We start from the raw sequence: 22,130 nt of genomic DNA, 5'->3' as shown, positions 1-22,130 counted from the left end.
GGACAACCAGCAGAGGGCGCCTGTTGTGAACAGGTAATTCAGAACCACAATGGACATTGAAGTTCAGAGCACACAAAGTGACCTGACAATTAACAAAAACAAAGGATGAGCTCTGAGACGTGGGAACTCTGCTGACCGCAATCCCTAATCCTAACACACCACACTAGAGGTAGCCGTGGATTGCGCCTAACGCTCCCTATGCAACTCGCCACAGCCTGAGAAACTAACTAGCCCTGAAGATAGAAAAATAAGCCTACCTTGCCTCAGAGAAATTCCCCAAAGGAAAAGGCAGCCCCCCACATATAATGACTGTGAGTAAGATGAAATACAAACACAGAGATGAAATAGATTTAGCAAAGTGAGGCCCGACTTACTGAATAGACCAAGGATAGGAAAGATAGCTTTGCGGTCAACACAAAAACCTACAAACAACCACGCAGAGGGGCAAAAAGACCCTCTGCACCGACTAACGGTACGGAGGTGCTCCCTCTGCGTCTCAGAGCTTCCAGCAAGCAAGAAAAACCAATATAGCAAGCTGGACAGAAAAAATAGCAAAAATAACACAAGCAAAACTTAGCTTATGCAGGATAGACAGGCCACAGGAACGATCCAGGAAGAAGCAAGACCAATACTAGAACATTGACTGGAGGCCAGGATCAAAGCACCAGGTGGAGTTAAATAGAGCAGCACCTAACGACCTAACCTCATCACCTGAGGAAGGAAACTCAGAAGCCGCAGTACCACTCTCATCCACCAAAGGAAGCTCATAGACAGAACCAGCCGAAGTACCACTCTCGACCACAGGAGGGAGCTTGGCCACAGAATTCACAACAGTACCCCCCCTTGAGGAGGGGTCACCGAACTCTCACCAGAGCCCCCAGGCCGACCAGGATGAGCCACATGAAAGGCACGAACCAGATCGGCAGCATGGACATCAGAGGCAAAGACCCAGGAATTATCTTCCTGACCATAACCTTTCCACTTAACCAGATACTGGAGTTTCCGTCTCGAAACACGAGAATCCAAAATCTTCTCCACTATATACTCCAATTCCCCTTCAACCAAAACCGGAGCAGGAGGATCAATAGATGGAACCACAGGTGCCACGTATCTCCGCAACAATGACCTATGGAACACGTTATGGATGGAAAAAGAAGATGGAAGAGTCAAACGAAAAGACGCAGGATTAAGAACCTCAGAAATCCTATATGGACCAATGAAACGAGGCTTAAATTTAGGAGAGGAAACCTTCATAGGAATATAACGAGATGACAACCAAACCAAATCCCCAACACGAAGTCGGGGACCCACACAGCGCCTGCGGTTAGCGAAACGTTGAGCCTTCTCCTGGGACAAGGTCAGATTGTCCACTACATGAGTCCAGATCTGCTGATCCACCACAGTATGCACACCAGGACAGTCCGAAGACTTAACCTGCCCTGAAGAGAGCCGAGGGTGGAACCCAGAATTGCAGAAAAACGGCGAAACCAAAGTAGCCGAGCTGGCCCGATTATTAAGGGCGAACTCAGCCAAAGGCAAAAATGACACCCAATCATCCTGATCAGCAGAAACAAAACATCTCAGATATGTTTCCAAGGTCTGATTGGTTCGTTCAGTCTGGCCATTTGTCTGAGGATGGAAAGCCGAGGAAAAAGACAAATCAATGCCCATCCTAGCACAAAAGGCTCGTCAAAACCTCGAAACAAACTGGGAACCTCTGTCAGAAACAATGTTCTCTGGAATGCCATGTAAACGAACGACATGCTGGAAAAACAACAGCACCAGATCAGAGGAGGAAGGCAATTTAGACAAGGGCACCAAATGGACCATCTTAGAGAAGCGATCACAAACCACCCAAATGACCGACATTCTTTGAGAGACGGGGAGATCCGAAATAAAATCCATAGAGATATGTGTCCAAGGCCTCTTCGGGACCGGCAAGGGCAAAAGCAACCCACTGGCACGAGAACAGCAGGGCTTAGCCCGAGCACAAATCACACAGGACTGCACAAAAGAACGCACATCCCGCGACAGAGACGGCCACCAAAAGGATCTAGCCACCAAATCTCTGGTATCAAAGATTCCAGGATGACCAGCCAACACCGAACAATGAACCTCAGAGATAACTTTATTCGTCCACCTATCAGGGACAAACAGTTTCTCCGCTGGGCAACGATCAGGTCTATTAGCCTGAAATTTTTGCAGCACCCGCCTCAAATCAGGGGATATGGCAGACAAAATTAACCCCTCTTTGAGAATACCCGTCGGCTCAGACAAACCCGGAGAATCGGGCACAAAACTCCTAGACAGGGCATCCGCCTTCACATTTTTAGAGCCCAGAAGGTACGAAACCACAAAGTCAAAACGGGAGAAAAACAGCGACCAACGAGCCTGTCTAGGATTCAACCGTTTGGCAGACTCGAGATAAGTCAAGTTTTTGTGATCAGTCAAGACCACCACGCGATGCTTAGCTCCTTCAAGCCAATAACGCCACTCCTCGAATGCCCAATTCATGGCTAGCAACTCTCGATTGCCAACATCATAATTTCGCTCAGGAGGTGAAAATTTCCTGGAAAAGAAGGCGCATGGTTTCATCACCGAGCAATCAGAACTTCTCTGCGACAAAACAGCCCCTGCTCCAATTTCGGAAGCATCAACCTCGACCTGGAACGGAAGCGAAACATCTGGTTGGCACAACACAGGGGCAGAAGAAAAACGACGCTTCAACTCCTGAAAAGCTTCCACAGCAGCAGAAGACCAATTGACCACATCAGCACCCTTCTTGGTTAAATCAGTCAACGGTTTAGCAATGCTAGAAAAATTAGCGATGAAGCGACGATAAAAATTAGCAAAGCCCAGGAACTTCTGCAGACTCTTCAGAGATTAAATGCTGTTTTCCATTCATCGCCCCGTTTAATACGCACAAGATTATACGCACCACGAAGATCTATCTTCGTGAACCAACTAGCCCCCTTAATCCGAGCAAACAAATCAGACAGCAGCGGCAAGGGGTACTGAAATTTGACCGTAATTTTATTTAGAAGGCGGTAATCAATACAAGGTCTCAGCGAACCATCCTTCTTGGCCACAAAAAAGAACCCCGCTCCCAATGGCGACGATGACGGGCGAATATGACTCTTCTCCAAAGACTCCTTCACGTAACTCCGCATAGCGGCGTGCTCAGGTACAGATAAATTAAACAGTCGACCCTTAGGAAACTTACTACCAGGAATCAAATCGATAGCACAATCACAATCCCTATGCGGAGGTAGGGCATTGGACTTGGGCTCATCGAATACATCCCGGTAATCAGACAAGAACTCTGGGACCTCAGAAGGGGTGGATGATGAGATAGACAGAAATGGAACATCACCATGTACCCCCTGACAACCCCAGCTGGACACAGACATTGATTTCCAATCTAATACTGGGTTATGGACTTGTAGCCATGGCAACCCCAACACAACCACATCATGCAGATTATGCAACACCAGAAAGCGAATATCCTCCTGGTGCGCAGGAGCCATGCACATGGTCAGCTGGGTCCAATACTGAGGCTTATTCTTGGCCAAAAGCGTAGCATCAATTCCTCTCAATGGAATAGGACACTGCAAGGGCTCCAAGACAAATCCACAGCGCCTAGCAAACTCCAAGTCCATCAAATTCAGGGCAGCGCCTGAATCCACAAATGCCATGACAGAATAGGAAGACAAAGAGCAGATCAAAGTAACGGACAAAAGAAATTTCGACTGTACCGTACCAATGGTGGCAGACCTAGCGAACCGCTTAGTGCACTTAGGACAATCGGAGATAGCATGAGTGGAATCACCACAGTAGAAACACAGCCCATTCTGACGTCTGTGTTCCTGCCTTTCAGCTCTGGTCAAAGTCCTATCGCACTGCATAGGCTCAGGTTCATGCTCAGATAATACCGCCAAATGGTGCACAGATTTACAATCGCGCAAGCGTCGACCGATCTGAATGGCCAAAGACATAGACTCATTCAGACCAGCAGGCATAGGAAATCCCACCATGACATCCTTAAGGGCTTCAGAGAGAGCCTTTCTGAAAATAGCTGCCAGCGCACATTCATTCCATTGAGTGAGCACGGACCACTTTCTAAACTTCTGACAATAAATCTCTATCTCATCCTGACCCTGACACAGAGCCAGCAAATTTTTCTCTGCCTGATCTACTGAATTTGGTTCGTCGTACAGCAATCCGAGCACCAGAAAAAACGCATCAATATTACATAATGCAGGATCTCCTGGCGCAAGGGAAAATGCCCAGTCTTGAGGGTCGCCACGTAATAAAGAAATAATGATCTTAACTTGTTGAACTGGGTCACCAGAGGAGCGGGGTTTCAAAGCCAGAAATAGTTTACAATTATTTTTAAAATTCAAAAATTTAGCTCTATCTCCAGAAAATAACTCAGGAATAGGAATTTTAGGTTCTAACATAGGATTCTGAACCACTAAATCTTGAATATTCTGTACATTTATAGCGAGATTATCAATCAAAGAGAACAGACCTTGAATGTCCATGTCCACACCTGTGTTCTGAATCACCCTGATGCAAAGGGGAAAAGAAAGACAGAACACAGTGCAAAGAAAAAAAAATGGTCTCAGAACTTCTCTTTTCCCTCTATTGAGAAGCATTAGTACTTTGGGCCTCCAGTACTGTTGTGAACAGGTAATTCAGAACCACAATGGACATTGAAGTTCAGAGCACACAAAGTGACCTGACAATTAACAAAAACAAAGGACGAGCTCTGAGACGTGGGAACTCTGCTGACCGCAATCCCTAATCCTAACACACCACACTAGAGGTAGCCGTGGATTGCGCCTAACGCTCCCTACGCAACTCGGCACAGCCTGAGAAACTAACTAGCCCTGAAGATAGAAAAATAAGCCTACCTTGCCTCAGAGAAATTCCCCAAAGTAAAAGGCAGCCCCCCACATATAATGACTGTGAGTAAGATGAAATACAAACACAGAGATGAAATAGATTTAGCAAAGTGAGGCCCGACTTACTGAATAGACCGAGGATAGGAAAGATAGCTTTGCGGTCAACACAAAAACCTACAAACAACCACGCAGAGGGGCAAAATGACCCTCCGCACCGACTAACGGTACGGAGGTGCTCCCTCTGCGTCTCAGAGCTTCCAGCAAGCAAGAAAAACCAATATAGCAAGCTGGACAGAAAAAATAGCAAAAATAACACAAGCAAAACTTAGCTTATGCAGGATAGACAGGCCACAGGATCGATCCAGGAGGAAGCAAGACCAATACTAGAACATTGACTGGAGGCCAGGATCAAAGCACCAGGTGGAGTTAAATAGAGCAGCAGCTAACGACCTAACCTCTTCACCTGAGGAAGGAAACTCAGAAGCCGCAGTACCACTCTCATCCACCAAAAGAAGCTCATAGACAGAACCAGCCGAAGTACCACTCTCGACCACAGGAGGGAGCTTGGCCACAGAATTCACAACAGGCGCCCTCATATGAACTTGAGCCTGGGAGCTTTCTAGGAAAGTTCCCACACTCCAGGAACAGCCAGCAAAGGGCGCCTCACCGCAAATGAAGGTAAATATAGGTCATTGACCTACTTTACCTTCATTCCCCGGGGTTTTGCAGGCAGGAGCAGCGCTGCATTAGCAGAGCTCCTGGCTGCAAATTTTTTAACCCCTTCAGATGGATTTACATCGTGGGACCTTACAGATCTTCGGAAGGTATGTATATTGTTCGTTTATTATTTTTACTTTGTTACAGAGCGAGGGTCTTCAGAAGGATTGAGCGAAGAATAAATTATTACAACAACCTTTGTTTTTATTTCATTAAAATATTTTTTTATTAATGTGTGTGTGTTTTTTTTAACCCTTTACTAGTATTGGATTAATAATGGATATGTGTCATAATTGATGCCTCTCCATTATTAATTTGGCTTAGTGTCACCTTACAATAGCAAGGTGGCATTAACCCTTCATTACCCCATATCCCACCGCTACACGGGAGTGGGAAGAGAGTGGCCAAGTGCCAGAATAGGCGCATCTTCCAGATGTGCCTTTTCTGGGGTGGCTGGGGGCAGATGTTTTTAGCCGGGGGGGGGCCAATAACCATGGCCCCTCTACAGGCTATTAATATCTGCCCTCAGTCACTGGCTTTACTACTCTGGAGGAGAAAATTGCGCGGGAGCCCACGCCAATTTTTTCCGCCATTTAACCCTTTAATTTAATAGCTAGAACGGCCAAATTTTGCATATACACACTACTAACATTAATAGTGTGGAATATGCAAAAAAAATGGGAATATGACATGGTTTACTGTATGTAAACCATGTCTCATATCATGTCGGGTTTAGGAAGGAGATAGCAAAAGCTTACCGGCTTAAAAGCTATCTAGCGCTGTATGAAGTAATAATATATATACATATATGTGTCTACTGACGTATATATATATATATATATATATAGACAGTATATATGTTTGTTTTGTTTTTTTTTACACATGGATCCCTTGTATAGCCGTATGTCGGTTTTGCAAGCCTGCGAGAAAAACACGCTGTACGGATGCCATACGGATTACATACGGAGGATGCCATGCGCAAAATACGCTGACAGCCCCTGCCTACGGAGGAGCTACGGACCGCTATTTTGGGGACTTTTCAGCGTATTACGGCCATAATATACGGACCATATTGTCTTACGCTGAGTGTGACTCCAGCCTAAGGTATCTCCTATCTACTTACTAACTCATCCAATCAAGAACTGTAGACTTCTTTTTACAAAAAAAAAAAAAAATGACAATACAAAAATCTTTATTATATATATATATATATATATATATATATATATATACATATATATATATATTTATTTAAACAGAAGGATTGCAAGGTAGTACATGATAAGACAACACATGGTACAGATATGGCATGAATTCATACATTATAGGATGTTGTTTTATTGTATTACATAGAAGGTAAGTTTCCTTTGTAGGTCATACACTATGTCTTCAAATCAAATATATACATAAAATTTTCAGAAAATCTTTACACAGACTATGTAAAGCTTTGTAATAAAAAATATTTGTATGTTATATGGAATCATAAAGCTGCTCGTGCATTATTTTGAAAGGACTGTTTACTGGCAAAGACAGGGGGATGTTTATTCATCTCAATATATAACTCATATACAAAAATCAGTGGTGCTCAGAAAAAAAACTCCTATTTTTTATAAATAACTTAATCTGCCATCTAGTGGTAAGTGAGGGAATAATATCCCACTTGAACTTAACAGAGATATAGGAGAATAAGGAGTACAACGGTGGATGAAATAGAAAAGTTTACATTTTTTTTACAATAGTTTAAAAAAAATATTTAGAATGTGACATGATACCATTCAGGAAACAACAAAACCCAAGGAGAGACTACTCACTAATATCTCAATATTGCACAAACACAATTTAGATTGTGAGCCCCATTGGAGACAGTGATGATAATGTATGTAAAGCGCTGCGGGAATAAGATAGCGCTATATAAGCAAAGCATAATAACTTAATTCCAGCCCTAAATAATTAAAATATAAAATGTGGCCTGCTTTATATAGCATAGTAGTAACAGAAAATATTATATTTGTTACTATAGAAGAGCCTTGGATACAGCAGAACATGAGCACAAACAAATGACAACCTCAGATGTGGCCAAATTTTTGGAGCACGGTAGTAACAGAACAAATTTATATTTGATCATATGCACCCCTGTATGGAGAACAATATGTGCACCAAAGAATGAAAAGATGAAATGTAGCCTGCTTTTGGTATAATCGAATATGTTTTCCTAACAATTTCAAACTCAGATCTAGCCTGCTGTTTGTAGCAGAATTTTTTTTTTTAATCCACCTGAGCTCTGCAGATAGATGAATTTCACCTATACTAAATGACAAGGTGGTATATGGCGTGCTGTATCACATTTGTAAAAAAAAATAGTTTTGTACTGTACAACAGCTCTACACACAGACCAATTTCACCTCCACAAAAGTACAACGTGGAATGTGGTGTGCTGAATCACATTGGCAACATCCAAAAAAATGTTTTACTGTGCAACAGCTCTACACACAGAACAATTTAACCGCCAAAGAATTACAACATGGGATGTATCACGTTTAGCAACAGAAATTTTTTTTTTAAATCTTTTAATCTGCATGAGCTATGGAGACAGCTTAATTTCACCGCCACAAAATTACAATGTGGGATATGGCAGGCTATATCACGTTTAACAACATAATTTTTTTGTGTAATGTGCATGAGCTCTGCAGACAGCTTAACTTCACCACCACAAAATTACAACGTGGGATATGACGTGCTGAATCACACTAGCAGCAGCCCCACAAATTTTTTTTACTGTGCGACAGCTCTACACACAGAACAATTTTACCGCCACAAAATTACAATGTGAGATATGGCGGGCTGTATCACATTTAACAACAAAAATTTTTTTTTTTAAATCTGAATGAGCTATGCAGACAGTTTAATTTCACCGCCAATAAATGACAAGGTGAGATATGGCATACTGAATCACGGTAGCAACTGCCCAAAAAATATGCCGAATTTATGTTTGAGAATCGTTCGATCAAATTCGTTCATCACTAATATTTAGTTGGTCTTCTATGCCTGCTGTTGCTACTGCTGCAGATGTTAACACTAATTTGTAGAAATGTGAAAAGGTCCTGGTTGTGTCTCCATCTGATGGGTTGGCTGTATTATATTATACTATTTCTACTCTGGTGAAATTGATGCCACTTTGATTGTGTCTGCCACTAATTTCTGGAAATGTAAAAACTCCTGGTTACGTCTCCATGTGCAGGGTTGGCTGTAGTGGAAGACTTGTCTGTCCCTATTATACTATTTCTACTCTGTTGAAATTGATGCCACTTTGTTGGTGTCTGCCACTAGTATTTGGAAATGTGAACACTCCTGGTTGAGTGTCCATTCGCTGGGTTGGCTACGGTGGAAAACGTGTCGGACCCTATTATACTATTTCTACTCTGGTGAAATTGATGCCACTTTGTCGGTGACTGTCACTAATTATTGGAAATGTGCAGATTTTTGGTTGGGTCTCATTCATGTGTGTTGCTTGTAGCAGTAGGCCTCCGAGACCGTCAGCCTCCACTTGCTTTGAGTCTACGATATGATATTTGATATTTGTGCCACCTGAGTGTGCTTGAGTTGTAAAGCAGGTGGAGCTGTTGCATATAGTATCAGGGCTCCCAGCACAGCAGGTCTACACCAATGCCTCACCCAGCTCAGCTTATTTTGAAGTTCAATTCAAAGCTGTAAATGCTGGCCCAGACCCTGATACTTCAATGCATGGCTGATTGCTGCTGTGACATTCTAAAATTTGTACTGTGGGTCAATTGAGGCCACTTTCCTGGCGTCTCACCCTTATTTGATGTGTTTTGGCAGCTTATGGGCACATTTGAAGGTGCGGTGTATGTGATTGCTTTTGCCTCATATTGACTTAAATAAAAATTCATAGGAGATCATAATTTTCATTATGCATTAGTAGTGATGATGCAAGCATTCAGATGATTGCAGCTTCAAGTTTCCCAATGGGACTAATAAATACCGTAAAATGTGAAAAAAAAGTTTTCACAGTATGAAAAATATGCAAAAAATACAAAACTTCAAATCACCCCCCATTTGCCCCATGAACAATAAAACAACTAAAAACATACACATATTTGATACTGCTGGTTTTGTAAAAGTCAGATTTATCGAAATCTAAATTAAATCAATTCGATCAGTAAGTAGCATAACAAGAAAAAAATTTGAAACCAAAGAATTACTGTATTTTTCATATTATAAGACACACATATTTCCCCCAAATTTTGGAAAAAAAAATGGGAGTGAATTTTATAATTCAATGGTACCTTACCGGAGGGGGGGCAGTGGCAGCAGTGGAGTGGTGTCTCAGGAGGCAGGATCGCTGCTGCAGGAAGTCGATGGTGGCAGGAGTGGCGCGATGCTGCAGACCCTGGGCTGGGAGTAAAGGGTATCCCAGAGGTGCGAGGCTGCAGTCCCTAGGCCTTGATACGATGCTGGTAGTGAGATGAGTCCACTACCTATTGATTTCTTGTCTCCTGAGATCTCAATATACACATGCGCCGCCATTTTCACGAAGCTCACCGCAGGGAAATCAATGAGAAGGGGACTCCGCTCACCGCCAACATCTTATAAAATCCCAAGGCCACCTGCCTCCCACCGCTGCAAAACCCTCCTGCTCCCAGCCCAGGGCCTGCAGCATCACACCACTCCTGCCACCGCCATCGGCATCCTGCATCAGCGACCCTCCCTCCTGTGACCCTGCTCTACTGCCGCCATGCCCACCGTAAGCTACAGTAAAATCGGACTATGAGACGCACCACCATATTATTTATTTTTTTTAATTCTATTTTCATCCCAAAATTTTTGGTCTTATAGTCCACAAAATAAGATACATTTTTGGCAGTTGCAACATTGCAATAAAATGCAATAGGAGTGATCAAAACATTGTATTCACCCCAACCTAGTATCAGTAAAAATGTCTGCTCAGGGTGCAAAAAATGAGCCCCATATCCAGAAAATTTTAAATGTTTTTTCCTCTCCTTTTTCCAAGAGCGGTAACTTTTTTAGTTTTCCATCCACATAAACGTATGTAGGCTTGTTTTTATGGAGTACCAGTTGTACTTTTGAATGATATCATTCATTTTATCAAGTAATGCACCATAAGTTTGGAAAAAAATTCCAAGTGCATTGAAATTGCAAAAAAGTGCAATTCCACGATTTTTTAAAAAAAATTATTTACCAAGTTCATTTTCCTAGACCTGTAACATTTAACATTTTTGGGATATGGGGCTTATTTTTTACTCCCTGAGCTGACATTTTACTTAGTAAAGATCGTGAACTAAAAAAAACTGCTAATTTTATTTTAAGAACACATGTAACACAAAAACATGATTAAAACAATTGTTCATTTTCTGATGATAGCTTCCCTTTAAATTCAAAGAGGAATATTGCATGGCCTACAAGACTGCCTATTAAAACTTATGCTATCCTCAAGGAGAGAATTTAGCCCTTATGCCACTAATCCCATGGAAGAACTGCTGCACTGCACATAATAGAGTCTTTGTGTTCTCTCTGCAGTGTATAAGCTAAGATGTATTTTGTTCCTTAACTGCATTTTGAACATTTTCCCCCTGATCTTTAGATTTCGACAGAAGTCGTTGAAAACATCAGGACAGTGGTGTCACTGAACAAAGAAGATGTCTTTTATCAAAAATATAATGACTGTCTATCAGGGACCTACAGGTATGTCAAAGTCTGTATGTTAAAAATGCTGTGCTGCTATTCAATACCTTTACTATAGTCATGTATGGGTCTTTCAGCCTTTCCTGTGTATGCAGAACTGACATCAAATGTACTTATCCACATTTAGAAACGAAAAGATCAAGCAGTCAGCTAGATGTGGCATAGCAGAACACTCACAAAACAATGGAGTATACCTCGATATGGTTCCTCATTTCTTCAAGGTTTCGTATTACAGACAATTGTGATGCAGAAGTTGAAGGGAGGGCAATTTTTTTCCTTCAAAAATCATAGAATCTTAGAACTGCTCCATGTATGGTTTTTCAGCTCTAATTTCAGCTGTTTTTTCAATGTTAAATATGATGCATTTTTGATAAATGCCACTTTATAGGGCACAAAACTGAAATGTGCCAAATATTAAAATCATGGGAGTATCCAAAAAGATCAGGGAAAAAAATTCATCAGGAACATGTGTTTGTTTGACAACCTGCCATCATCCACAGCTCTTCATTTGAGGTCAGCCAAGGCATTTGTCGTGGCTAGGTTTCTCTGGCAAGATACTGTATACCCTGGCCTCCCATTACAGAAAACTTGCATTGCTCTTGTACTCTACTTTCCTCTTCATTCCTGGTGCCCATGGGGCCTACCCTCCTTTTCGTGGGGTTGCCTTTGGCCTTACGCAAATGAACAGAGACACAGTCCAAGTTTAACTCAAAATGCAAAACGTTACTTTCAGAACTTAGCAGCACATTCAGATACATTTCATCATCTGCGACAGCTTCCATATTGTACATTACTGCATTTTCCCTACTCTTCTCTCCCTAGCACACGGCTCAAAATCAAGTCATACCATCCTGTACATTTTCCCGGTATCCTCGTCATGTGGGTTCACAGCGGCCTGGGGATCCCTCATCTGTTTCGCACCGGCACCAAGCGAGTCTACCCATGCTAGCAATTGCCACATCTTGAGCAACCCTGCAGCCTGTCCTGCCGTGTCCTGTTCTGCAGCCTTCTTTTCTGGGAATCTCTGTCCCCTGTCACTTACACAGTTTCTCCTTTAGCTGTCTTGCTATTTCTGGATGTCTTGGCCCTTCCTTCAACGTTTTGGGGTGTTGGGCAGCTTGGGCATATTGCCCGCCCGAGCACTGTGGGCTTCCTGCCCTTACTCACTCCAAACTAGGAAGTCCATTTCTCTTACTCCTCAGCAAACCCCTTCAATGGTTAACTATTAACAGCTTATTAATATATTTTTTTTTAAATTTTGATGCAGTACATATTATGCCAAGTTTGTGATGTGCTTAGCAATGCAAACATGGCTTCGCCAGATTTATGAACTGTGACTTTTTAATAAGTTGCACCAAACATTGCAATTCTACTCTAGAAGGTGGGAGGAGTAAAAAAAGTGTTATATGTCAAGATTGTAAAACATTCTGCGACATTTTGATAAATTTGGAGCAAATAACAGCAACAGAGCCAAAAGTAAATTTGATTTTAAAAATTCCTCTCATAGTAACTTCTTCCCCTTCTGTGACAGTTTAATATAATTTGTCTCAAAAAAAATCTGGAAATTACACTAGATAATCTTTTCAAAATAACTTTCTACCCATAGAATATACACACATGGACAAATTCATTGATACCCTTCTGTTAAAGGAAGAAAAACCCACAGTGGTTACTGACATAACTCGGAAATGACAAAATTACATTTCAATTTAAATTTACTGAACATCAATTAATGTAACTCAGATATTGCTTTTACATTTTGGTTTAACAGAAACAAAAATGGCCTGCACAAAACTGAGGAGACTTTTAACTTACCGGTAATATCTTGGTGCACAACCCTTTGAAGCAATTAATGAAAATAAACGATATACACTATGTGGATAATTATTAGGCAAGTTGTATTTTGATCACATGATACTTTTTATACATGTTGTCCTACTCCAAGCTGTTCAGGCTTGAGAGCCAACTACCAATTAAGTAAATCAGGTGATGTGCATCTCTGTAATGAGGAGGGGTGTTGTCTAATGACATCAAAACCCTATATAATGTGTGCTTAATTATTAGGCAACTTCCTTTCCTTTGGCAAAATGGGTCAGAAGAGAGATTTAATGGGCTCGGAAATGTCCAAAAATTGTGAGATGTCTTGCAGAGGGATGCAGCAGTCTTGAAATTGTCAAACTTTTGAAGTGCGATCTCTGAACAATCAAGTGTTTCATGGCAAATAGCCAACTTGGTCGCGAGAAGCGTGTTGGCCGAAAAAGGTGCAAAATAACTGCCCATGAATTGAGGAAAATCAAGCGTGATGCTGCCAAGATGCCAATTGCCACCAGTTTTGCCATATTTCAGAGCTGCAACGTTACTGGAGTAACAAAAAGCACAAGGTGTGCAATACTCAGGGACATGGCCAAGGTAAGGAAGGCTGAAAAATGACCACCTTTGAACAAGAAACATAAGATAAAACATCAAGACTGGGCCAAGAAATATCTTCAGACTGACTTTTCAAAGGTTTTATGGACTGATGAAATGAGAGTGACTCTTGATAGGCCAGATGGGTGGGCCAGAAGCTGGATCAGTGAAGGGCAGAGAGCTCCACTCCGACTCAGACGCCAGCAAGGTGGAGGTGGGGTACTGGTATGGGCTGGTATCATCAAAGATGAACTTGTGAGACCTTTTTGGGTTGAGGATGGAGTGAATCTCAACTCCCAGACCTACTGCCATTTTCTGGAAGACAACTTCTACAAGCAGTGGTACAGGAAGAAGTCGGTATCATTCAAGAAAAACATGTTTTTCATGCAGGACAGTGCTCCATCACATGCCTCCAACTACTCCACAGCATGGCTGGCCAGTAAAGGTCTCAAAGAAAAAAAAATAATGACATGGCCCCCTTGATCACCTGATCGGAACCCCATAGAGAACCTGTGATCCCTCATAAAATGTGAGATCTACAGGGAGGGAAAACAGTACACCTCTCGGACCAGTGTCTGGTCCGGTGAGTGCTGCATGCAATGTTCATCGTAAACAGATCAAACAACTAACAAAATCTATGGATGGAAGGCTGTTGAGTGTCATCATAAAGAAAGGTGGCTATATTGGTCACTCATTTTTTGGGGTTTTGTTTTTGCATGTCAGAAATGTTTATTTCCAAATTTTGTTCAGTTATATTGGTTTACCTGGTGAAAATAAACAAGTGAGATGGGAATATATTTGGTTTTTAATTAGTTGCCTAATAATTCTGCACAGTAATGGTTACCTGCACAAACAGATATCCTCCTAAGATAGCCAAATCTAAAAAAAACCCACTCCAACTTCCAAAAATATTGAGCTTTGATATTTATGAGTGTTTTGGGTTGATTGAGAACATAGTTGTTGATCAATAATAAAAATAATCTTCTAAAATAAAACTTGCCTAATAATTCTGCACACGGTGTATGTAACTCTCAAAGAAATTTGTGCACCTGTCCACAGGTATTTTGGCCACTCGTGAGCAAACTACTCCAGCTGTCTCAGGTTTGAAAGGTGCCTTCTCTAGACTGCAGGTTTCAGCTCCCTAATAGAGATGAGCAAATTTTTCAATGTTCGGTTTGGATTACGACCGTGGAATTTGCAATACACGCCTATTTATTCATTGAGCATAACCGAGCGCCATTCAACGCAATAGGAGGCAAAAACAAACGCATGCACAACACCTTATAATTGCCCCAAAAGCTTGTGAGAAGCCACAAGAAGTGGCTAGAGATAGAAGGTGGGATGCAGTTTGGGAGATTGGGCTGTTGAAGTCTCCCAGGATAAGGGATGGCAATTCTGAGGACATGAAGTGTGGCAGCAATGCATGAAAGTGGTCAAGGAAGTGGGTGGGTGTGCCTGGGGGCCGGTATATGACTGCTACTCTGAAGGAGAGGAGATGGAAGACCCTGATGGTGTGAACCTCAAAAGAAGAATGACGTCCAATTGGCCAGTATTTATTTATTTGGTTAAAAACAGGATTGGTGGTGGCAGCGAGGAGTGTAGGGATATCGTGTAGTTAGCAGTGGCCGTATGGTGGGATATACACATATTCCATGCGTTCTAATCCAAAGGCAGATAACCTCGTATGCTCACTATTAGTTTTCAGAGAACTAATTATTATGAGCTGCCTGCTGGAACCTCGGATGATTGTCGCCCAATCGTGTCATTGTCTGGACAAGCTGAGACCTGTTCGCTACCCAGTCACCATTATTTCTCTAAGAGAGATATGCCGGCACTACAGCAGCAAGTCGCAGACAACATCATCCATTCCCTTACTTTCTATGTCTGCCAGGGTGCATTTCAACACTGACAACTGGATGAGCACGCATGGACAGGGTAGTTACATTTCGATGATTGGGCATTGGGTGACTCTGGTGGCTGTGGGGGTAGTCGGGGAAGTGGCTGCTACACAAGTCTTGCAATCTCCAAGGCTTGCAGGGCACTTGGGGAAGGAGAAATAAAGCACTACACACCATAAGATATATAACTAAAGTAATAGACAACAGGGGTTGGAGAACTAAACTACTTAACAGCTATAATTGCAGAACTAAACAAATTAACACCAAAACATGCAGAACTATATTAATAGACCACAGGGATTGGAGAGCTAAACTTCTAAACAGCTTGGCTTGGAGAACTAAACTAGTAAACACCAGAGGATGGAGAACTAAAGCGGTAGACACCAAGGTGTCACATAGACACAGAGTCTTGGAGTTTGCGGAACAAACCTCTGTATCTAACACTTTCTCCAGTGCTTCTACCTCCTCCACCTTCTCTAGGGTCTCCATCTGCATCCTCAACCTCTATCTTAATCAAACACACGTTCCAAGACTGCAGAGAGAATCCGCCTCACCTCCGTACTGTGCAGCCAGGGCTCACCACAATCAGGCATTGTTTACATTATTGTGCCTTGGAGATCGTAGTCATACAGATCAACAGTTGTGGACAGCTATCCATGCCGAGTTTGAGCAATGGCTGTGTAGACTCAACCGGGAGTCAGAGAAGGCCATGTGCGATAACGTTGCAAACCTCGTGTCGGCGCTAGGCAGAGCCAACCTTACACAGGTGCCTTGCATGGCTCATATCCTCAACCTGATGGTACAGCAATTCCTCTGCCACTGTCCCAGCCTGGATGCGCAGCTGCAGAAATGACTGTTGTTATGTGCTCACTTCCACCATTCCACTTCAATTTGTATAGAGGTCTTTTGGACTACCGGTTAACCCGTTGATATGCGATGTGACCACATCGTGGAATTCATCTCTGCACATGTTGCAGTGACTCTAGCAGCAGCGTCAATACCTGGTGCATTATGACATTTTTCATAGCCTGGCACAGCGCAGTACAGATTTGGTGCAATTCACACTTGCATAGTGGACACAGATGAAGGACTTCTGCACTGTTCTACATGTTCTCTTAATAGCTATTAAGATTAGGGTTGAGCGAAACGGGTCGTTCATTTTCAAAAGTCGCCGACTTTTGGCAAAGTCGGGTTTCATGAAACCCGATCCGACCCCTGTGCGGGGTCGGCCATGCGGTACGCGACTTTCGCGCCAAAGTCGCGTTTCAATGACGCGAAAAGCGCCATTTCTCAGCCAATGAAGGTAAACGCAGAGTGTGGGCAGCGTGATGACATAGGTCCTGGTCCCCACCATCTTAGAGAAGGGCATTGCAGTGATTGGCTTGCTGTCTGCGGCGTCACAGGGGCTATAAAGGGGCGTTCCCGCCGACCGCCATGTTACTGCTGCTGATCTGAGCTTAGGGAGAGGTTGCTGCTGCTTCGTCAGAAGCAGGGATAGCGTTAGGCAGGGTCCATTAACCACCAAACCGCTTGTGCTGTAGCGATTTCCACTGCCCAACACCACCTTCGGTGTGCAGGGACAGTGGAAGCTACTTTTTTTTTTTTTTTTCCCTCAGCGCTGTAGCTCATTGGGCTGCCCTAGAGGGCTCCCTGATAGCTGCATTGCTGTGTGTACGCCGCTGTGCAAACCAACTGCTTTTTTCAAAGCACAAATCCTCTTGTTCCTTCCTTTCTGCACAGCTATCTTTTTGGTTTGTACACACTTTTTATTTAATTTGTGCATCAGTCCACTCCTTATTGCTGCCTGCCATACCTGGCTGAGATTACTGCAGGGAGATAGTAATTGAAGGACACTCCCTGTTTTTTTTTTTTTTTTGTGGGAGATTAAGATTGACATTTCTGCTAGAGTGCCATCCCTGTCTGTGTCATCTCTCACTCAGTGGGCCATAGAAAGCCTATTTATTTTTTTGCTTGATTTGGGTTATAAAATCTACCTGAAAAAATCACTACATCAATCAGTGGGAGAAAAATATTGGCCTCAGGGCTTGTGTGCCACTCTTGACTCCTGTGTGCATCATCACTCACTCAGTGGGCCATAGAAAGCCTATTTATTTTTTTGCTTGATTTTGGTTCTAAAATCTACCTGAAAAAATCACTACATCAATCAGTGGGAGAAAAATATTGGCCTCAGGGCTTGTGTGCCACTCCTGACTCCTGTGTGCATCATCACTCACTCAGTGGGCCATAGAAAGCCCATTTTTTTTTTTTTTTTGCTTTATTTGGGTTCTAAATTCTACCTGAAAAAATCAATAAATCAATCAGTGGGAGATTAATATTGGCCTTTGGGCTTGTGTGCCAGTCCTAAGCGTGCCATCTCTCTCTCTCAGATAGTGGGCCATAGAAAGCCTATTTATTTATTTATTTTTTTTAATGGGTTTATAAATTTTCCCTGGAAAAAAAAAAAAAAAGTGGGAGATTAATATTGGCCTCTGGGCTTGTGTGCCAGTCCTGAGCGTGCCATTTCTCTCTCAAATAGTGGGCCATAGAAAGCCTATTTATTTATTTTTTTTTTGGTTTTATAAATTCTCCCTTAAAAAAAAAGGGAGATTAATATTGGCCTTTGGGCTTGTGTGCCAGTCCTAAGCGTGCCATCTCTCTCTCTCAGATAGTGGGCCATAGAAAGCCTATTTTTTTTTTTTTTTTTTTAATGGGTTTATAAATTTTCCCTGGAAAAAAAAAAAAAGTGGGAGATTAATATTGGCCTCTGGGCTTGTGTGCCAGTCCTGAGCGTGCCATCTCTCTCACAAATAGTGGGCCATAGAAAGCCAATTTATTTATTTTTTTTTGGTTTTATAAATTCTCCCTTAAAAAAAAAGGGAGATTAATATTGGCCTTTGGGCTTGTGTGCCAGTCCTAAGCGTGCCATCTCTCTCTGTCTCTCAGATAGTGGGCCATAGAAAGCCTATTTATTATGTTTTTTATTGGGTTTATAAATTTTCCCTGGAACAAAAAAAAAAAAGTGGGAGATAAATATTGGCCTCTGGGCTTGTGTGCCACTCCTGACTCCTGTGTGCGTCATCTCTCACTCAGTGGGCCATAGAAAGCCTTTTTTTGTTTTATTTGTTTTCTAAATTCTCCCTGAAAAAATCATTTTATTTTCTTTGGTTTCTAAATTCTTCCTGAAAAAATCATTTTATTCTATTTTTTTTTTTTTCTAAAGTCTCCCTGAAAAACAAAACAAAAAAAAACAAATCAGTGGGAGATTAATATTGCCCTTTCTGCTTGTGTGCCAGTCTTGACTCCTGGGTGTGCCATCTCTCTCTCTCTCTCTCCAATTGTGGGCCATAGAAAGCCTATTATTTTTTTAGCTTGATTTGGGTTCCAAAATCTACCTGAAAAAATCACTACATCAATCAGTGGGAGATAAATATTGGCCTCTGGGCTTGTGTGCCACTCCTGACTCCTGTGTGCGTCATCTCTCACTCAGTGGGCCATAGAAAGCCTTTTTTTGTTTTATTTGTTTTCTAAATTCTCCCTGAAAAAATCATTTTATTTTCTTTGGTTTCTAAATTCTTCCTGAAAAAATCATTTTATTCTATTTTTTTTTTTCCTAAAGTCTCCCTGAAAAAAAAAAAAAAAAAAAACAAATCAGTGGGAGATTAATATTGCCCTTTCTGCTTGTGTGCCAGTCTTGACTCCTGGGTGTGCCATCTCTCTCTCTCTCTCTCTCTCCAATTGTGGGCCATAGAAAGCCTATTATTTTTTTAGCTTGATTTGGGTTCCAAAATCTACCTGAAAAAATCACTACATCAATCAGTGGGAGATAAATATTGGCCTCTGGGCTTGTGTGCCACTCCTGACTCCTGTGTGCGTCATCTCTCACTCAGTGGGCCATAGAAAGCCTTTTTTTGTTTTATTTGTTTTCTAAATTCTCCCTGAAAAAATCATTTTATTTTATTTGGTTTCTAAATTCTTCCTGAAAAAATCATTTTATTCTATTTTTTTTTTTCCTAAAGTCTCCCTGAAAAAAAACAAAAAAAAACAAATCAGTGGGAGATTAATATTGCCCTTTCTGCTTGTGTGCCAGTCTTGACTCCTGGGTGTGCCATCTCTCTCTCTCTCTCCAATTGTGGGCCATAGAAAGCCTATTATTTTTTTTAGCTTGATTTGGGTTCCAAAATCTACCTGAAAAAATCACTACATCAATCAGTGGGAGATAAATATTGGCCTCTGGGCTTGTGTGCCACTCCTGACTCCTGTGTGCGTCATCTCTCACTCAGTGGGCCATAGAAAGCCTTTTTTTGTTTTATTTGTTTTCTAAATTCTCCCTGAAAAAATCATTTTATTTTATTTGGTTTCTAAATTCTTCCTGAAAAAATCATTTTATTCTATTATTTTTTTTTCCTAAAGTCTCCCTTAAAAAAAAAAAAAAATCAAATCAGTGGGAGATTAATATTTACATTTGTGCTTCAGTGACAGTCCTGCGTGTGTGGCATCTCTCTCATTTGTTGCCACCAACAACAGAGTGTGTAACATTGTGCCTGATTTTCGTTGTGGTCTCACTCACCTGTAAAGGGGTAGCTAAATCATACTGAAGTTATAGCTCACCGTGTAATTTGTGTGACAGCAACAAATACCGTTAGTTTGTTTACGTTTTTAAAACAATGAGGAAGTATGGTGGAAGAGGTCGTGGCCGGGGGCGTTCATTGTCAGCTGGTAATGAGGGTAGTGGTAGTGGTGGAGCATCAGCTGGTCGTGGGAAAAAAAATATTGCACCTAAGTCTGGAGCTGTGGAGCCAGGTTCGTCGTCTGGCTACACAAGGCCTCGAACGCTCCCTTTTCTGGGAGTAGGAAAACCGCTTTTAAAGCCGGAGCAGCAAGAGCAAGTTTTGGCTTATCTTGCTGACTCAGCCTCTAGCTCTTTTGCCTCCTCTCGTGAAACTGGTAAATGTCAAAGCAGCGCGTCGTTAGTGGATGTTCACGGTCAGGGACAAGTCGCTTCCTTGTCCTCTTCAGCAAAAACAACAACAGAGAAGAATGCAGCAGGCGACACAACGGGTTACTCCATGGAGCTCTTTACACATACCGTCCCTTGCTTAGAAAGTGAAGCAGTTAACAGTCCATGCCCATTACAAGTTGAATCTGACATGGAGTGCACTGATGCACAGCCACAGCCAGACTACTATGCTGGTCCTTTGACTCAGACCACAACATTGCCCTCGCAGGGTGCTGATCAAGAATCAGACCCTGATGAGACTATGTTGCCCCATCACGAACGCTATACCACCGACCGACACGGTGACACAGACAAAGTTGCACACGGGCTACAAGAAGAGGTAATAGATGACCCAGTTCTTGACCCCGATTGGCAGCCATTGGGGGAACAGGGTGCAGGCGGCAGCAGTTCTGAAGCGGAGGAGGAGGGGCCGCAGCAGGCATCAACATCGCAACAGGTTCCATCTGCCGGGCCCGTATCTTGCCCAAAACGCGTGGCAAAGCCAAAACCTGTTGGAGGACAGCGTGGCCATCCGGTTAAAGCTCAGTCTGCAATGCCTGAAAAGGTATCCGATGCTAGAAAGAGTGCAGTCTGGCATTTTTTTAAACAACATCCAATTGATCAGCGCAAAGTCATCTGTCAAAAATGTTCAACTACCTTAAGCAGAGGACAGAATCTGAAAAGTCTCAATACAAGTTGCATGCATAGACATTTAACCACCATGCATTTGCAAGCCTGGACTAACTACCAAACGTCCCTTAAGGTTGTAGCACCCTCGGCCAATGAAGCTAGTCAGCAACGCAACATCCCTTCCGGCAGTGTAGGGCCACCATTTTCCGCACCACCTGCAGTATCTGTGCAGGTTTCTTTGCCAGGCCAAAGCAGTCAGGGTCAGGGAATCACCAGTTTCGTAGTAGGAAACACTGCATCTAGGGCACCGGTGGCAACAATACCATCTCCCACCGTCTCTCAGTCTGCCATGTCCACCGGCACCCCCGCTAGTTCCACGATCTCCAGCTCTCCAGTCCAGCTCACCCTACATGAGACTATGGTTAGAAAAAGGAAGTACTTAGCCTCGCATCCGCGTACACAGGGTTTGAACGCACACATAGCTAGACTAATCTCGTTAGAGATGATGCCCTACCGGTTAGTTGAAAGCGAAGCTTTCAAAGCCCTGATGGACTACGCTGTACCACGCTACGAGCTACCCAGTCGACACTTTTTTTCCAGAAAAGCCATCCCAGCCCTCCACCAGCATGTTAAAGAGCGCATCGTCCATGCACTCAGGCAATCTGTGAGCACAAAGGTGCACCTGACAACAGATGCATGGACCAGTAGGCATGGCCAGGGACGTTACGTGTCCATCACGGCACACTGGGTAAATGTGGTGGATGCAGGGTCCACAGGGGACAGCAAGTTTGGGACAGTTCTGCCTAGCCCACGGTCTAGGAAACAATTGGCTGTAGCCGTTCGCACCCCCTCCTC

General features: G+C 42.7%; 1 protein-coding gene across 4 annotated transcripts in view; it reads left to right on the top strand.

Annotated features, from left to right (window-relative positions):
- The window catches only part of LOC138641969 (ATP-dependent translocase ABCB1-like), a 434,165-nt gene that overhangs the window by 352,917 nt on the left and 59,118 nt on the right, over window positions 1-22,130 (top strand). For all 4 annotated transcript variants that reach the window (XM_069729815.1, XM_069729814.1, XM_069729817.1 and 1 more), the window contains one exon: window positions 11,245-11,345. In XM_069729815.1, the coding sequence (XP_069585916.1) occupies window positions 11,245-11,345 (101 nt within the window). The remainder of the gene's footprint in view (window positions 1-11,244; window positions 11,346-22,130) is intronic.

The sequence above is a fragment of the Ranitomeya imitator genome, chromosome 6 (assembly GCF_032444005.1).
Source record: "Ranitomeya imitator isolate aRanImi1 chromosome 6, aRanImi1.pri, whole genome shotgun sequence".
NCBI classification, from domain to species: domain Eukaryota; kingdom Metazoa; phylum Chordata; class Amphibia; order Anura; family Dendrobatidae; genus Ranitomeya; species Ranitomeya imitator.
The sequence above is the reverse complement of the archived record's forward strand: the minus strand, read 5'-3'. Positions and strand labels throughout refer to the sequence as shown.